We start from the raw sequence: 3,799 nt of genomic DNA, 5'->3' as shown, positions 1-3,799 counted from the left end.
GGGTTTGAACTGCCAACCTTCTGGTTAGCAGTCAAGTGCCTTAGGCACTATGCTACCAGAGCTCCTGTAGACACTATAGCAAACACAATTTCTGACCTTCAAACTCTTAGGTTTTAAGTGCTACCAGAAGAGGTGCTCTATTTGGATTGGTTTGCGTCTACTTAAAAAATCTGCCCTTGTTTTAATTTTATTGTGGTAAGACATATGTTAAAAAACATTTGCCATTTTAACCATTTTTAAGTGTACAATTCAGTGACATTAGTAACATTCACCATGTTGCATAATGATCATCACTATCCATTTCCAAATATTTTTCATCACCCATAACAGAAACTCAGTACCCCTTAAGCAGTAACTCCCTTTTTCCCCCTCCCACCTGCCCCTGATAAGCATTGTGTTTCTGTTCATTTGCTTATTCATGTTATTTCATATAAGTTGGATCATACAGTATCTGTCCTTTTTTGTCTGACTTATTTCACTCAGGCTGTTTTCAAGGTACACTTATGTTACAGGATTATCAAAACTTCCTTTCTCTTTATGGCTGAATAGTATCCCATTTTATATATGTGCATATCACACTTTGTTTATCTATTCATCTGTGAATGGACATTTATGTTGTTTCTACTTTTTTGCTGTTGTGAATAATACTGCAATGAACATTTGAATTCAATACCTGTTTGCATTTCTGCTTTCTCTTCTTTTGGGTATATACCTAGGAATCAGATTGCTGGATAATTTCTTTTTGAGAAACTGTCAAACTGTTTGCCGTAGTGACTGTACTATTTTACATTCCCATAAGCAGTGGAAGAGGGTTCTACTTTTCTACATCCTTACAAACACTTATTTTATGTTTTTCTGATAATAACTATGCTAATGGATATGAAGTGATATCGCATTGAGGTTTTGGTTTGCATTTCCTTAATGATATGCTCATTGGCCATTTGTATATCTTCTTTGGAGAAATGTCTCTTCAAGTCCTTTGTACATTTTGAATTGAGTTGTCTTTTTATCTTCCTTTGTTTTCGATCCTTAACAACTCAAGAGTTTTTCATAATGATGTGTAATAGAAAACCATTGACACTTAGTTGATTCTGACTCATAGTGACCCATAGGATAGAGTAGAACTGCCCCATAAGTTTTCCAAGGCTTTAAATCTTTACGGAAACAGAGTACTACATCTTTCTCCTGCAGAGCAACTGGTGGGTTCGAATCAGTGACCTTTGATTAGCAGCTGAGTGCTTTAACCACTGGGCCACGAGGGCTCCTTTTATAATACCTATAGATTTTAATAAATAGCACCATTTTAAAATAATCTATATTTGTTGGAGAAAATAAGGAAAAGTATTAAAACAAAAACCATTTATATTCTCTCTTCCCAGTAATAACTACTATTAACATGTTAGAATATTTCCTTTCTTTTTCTTTTTTCTGGAAATAAATGTATGTAATTTGTAGCATAGTTATCAGTACTGTACAGTTTTGTCTGTTGCTTCCTTCATAGTATTCTCAGCATTTTTCATGTTAAAATATAGTTTAAAGTATTTTATGGCTAGGTAATAGTCCAACTAATAAATACGCTGTATTTTGTGTAACTATTTATAATTGTTAAGCATTGCTTTGTAATGTATTGCAATTTAAAAACTTTTTAGTGTTCATCTTTTATATAAATTTTTTGATATCTGTTGTTCCCTTAGGATAGATTTCTAGAAATGGAATTGCTGGCTCAAAGCAGTGTGATGCTTAAGATAAAGGGCTTTCAGAATTACCTTCCTTCCATCTATGTAGAAGGCCTTTATGGATTCTTGATTAAATGTGTACTAATTGCTGTGCTGTGCTTCCAACTGCTAACTCAATGTTTTGACTACAGATAGGGACAGGAATCCCTCTTGATGGTTTAGGTATTATGGAACTAATTCTTATCTTTTGATATATAACCTTTGAGTAATTTTCAATATTCGTATGTGTAAGGCACTACATAAACAAACAAACAAAAAAAAACCCACTGCTATTGAGTCAATTCCAATTCATCGTGACCCCCATTGGGTTTCTAAGGCTGTAAATCTTTACATAAGTAGATTGCCTCATTTTCCTCCTGTGGAGCAACTGGTGGGTTTGAACCACTGCCCTTCTGGTTAGCAGCCAAATGACTTAAAAGGCATCACATGGAATACAAAACTTAAGCAAGATTTCTGCCTTCCAGAAGCCTATAACTATTTGGAACTTTTGTACATATGCTTAAATTACAGTGCAAGAAAGATTGTAACCCATGCCTTATCTCAGTAAATAGCTTCTCATGAAGAAAGAGCAGATGTAGCTGAAAGGCTTTATGAAGGTGATGACATTTGTGCAGAGTGTTCAAGAGTAGCCTATCCCTCAACAGACTGATGTGTAAGAGAGGGATGGCCAAGTGCAAGAAATGGCACACACAGAGAGGCTCTAGGCAAACAGTCTGAGATAGTGTCAAGAATGGTGAGTATTCAGGAATGGGTAGAGCAAAGGTGAAACTGAGGGAATATGGAAGGTTGCAGCACCTTAAATGCTAAGCAAAAGGGTTTGGATTTTAGTCCATAGGAAGTTGGGTCTTTGAGCAGAAGAGTGCCACGATCAGAGTGGAAGGTGGTTCTGGTGGTGATGGTGGCATAGATGGCTTATATGAGGATGAAATCAGGCAGGAATATTGGTTAGGAGGTTTTTTTTTTTTTTTTTTTGCAGAAGTTTAATTTTAAAATATATAACATTGCAACAGCAATAGGACAGATGAGAAAGAAATGAATGTAAGAAATTGAAAATGAGGAATGATAGGATTTAGTAAATGAATGTGGGAACCTAAAAGTTAAGAGAATTGAAAAATGTACTGAGATTCTTAGATTGGGATAGTAGGAAACATTAAAAACAGCAAATCATCGAGGAAGAAGTCACAATAACTGACTTTCTTCTAGGGAAGGAAAGAGGATATAATTTGTATTTATGTTGTTTAAGGTAATGGTTAGATCCCTAGAAATTTCAAATTAGATTCATTAGAAAAGCTATGAAAGCAGAAGGTAAAATTGATATTTTTCAAGTTAAACTTCACTGCCTTTGATATTCAATAGTTGAGACTTGCTGTAAACAAACACATGAACAAACATAATAGTGCATGCTTTTTGGATTGGAATATGTATGGTTTTGTGGTGGTTGTTCTCCATCCTCCTGACCTTGGGTTACTAACCTCTTTTTTCTGAATACCTCACTCACTTCTACCTATTTATTCTTCTATTAAGTCGGTAGTGATTTATTTTTAGTCAGCCCAAAGCTTTATCTGAATGAGCTAATAGATGTGCTTGTCACATTTATTTCTGGAAGAAAAAAAATCCAAAACTTTTTTTTTTTAAATAAAGGACTTATATGTGGCTTCTTAGAATTATACCAGTGCTGTTAACTCAACTCATCTATTTCTATTTTTGGATTCAAGGGAGAATTGTTCTATTTCTGTGTTTTCACTATTGAATATAATTACTTTGTCATATGCAAACAACCTTCAGTGTTGTCTTTTTTTCTCTAATTCAGGGAATTGGCTCGGGAGAAGGTCATGCGAGAAGTTAAAGCTTTAGCCAAGCTTGAACACCCAGGAATTGTTAGATATTTCAATGCCTGGTTGGAAACACCACCAGAGAAGTGGCAAGAAAAGATGGATGAAATTTGGCTAAAAGATGAAAGGTAACTTTGTTAGACATGGTCTTAAAAACTGATATTTTCCTTTAGGCTAGTTTTTTGCCTCTATAGACAAAATATCATTTCTATTAACTTTAGGGTTTTTTTT

At 34.6% G+C, this 3,799-nt stretch overlaps 1 protein-coding gene across 1 annotated transcript in view; it reads left to right on the top strand.

Annotated features, from left to right (window-relative positions):
* The window catches only part of EIF2AK3 (eukaryotic translation initiation factor 2 alpha kinase 3), a 96,241-nt gene that overhangs the window by 63,513 nt on the left and 28,929 nt on the right, over positions 1–3,799 (top strand). Inside the window, exon 11 of the mRNA XM_007954106.1 lies at positions 3,547–3,696. Within this exon, the coding sequence (XP_007952297.1) occupies positions 3,547–3,696 (150 nt within the window). The remainder of the gene's footprint in view (positions 1–3,546; positions 3,697–3,799) is intronic.

The sequence above is a fragment of the Orycteropus afer genome, unplaced genomic scaffold, assembly GCF_000298275.1.
Source record: "Orycteropus afer afer isolate SDZICR_OR568_19922 unplaced genomic scaffold, OryAfe1.0 scaffold00431, whole genome shotgun sequence".
In the NCBI taxonomy this organism is placed as follows: Eukaryota; Metazoa; Chordata; class Mammalia; order Tubulidentata; family Orycteropodidae; genus Orycteropus; species Orycteropus afer.
The sequence above is the reverse complement of the archived record's forward strand: the minus strand, read 5'-3'. Positions and strand labels throughout refer to the sequence as shown.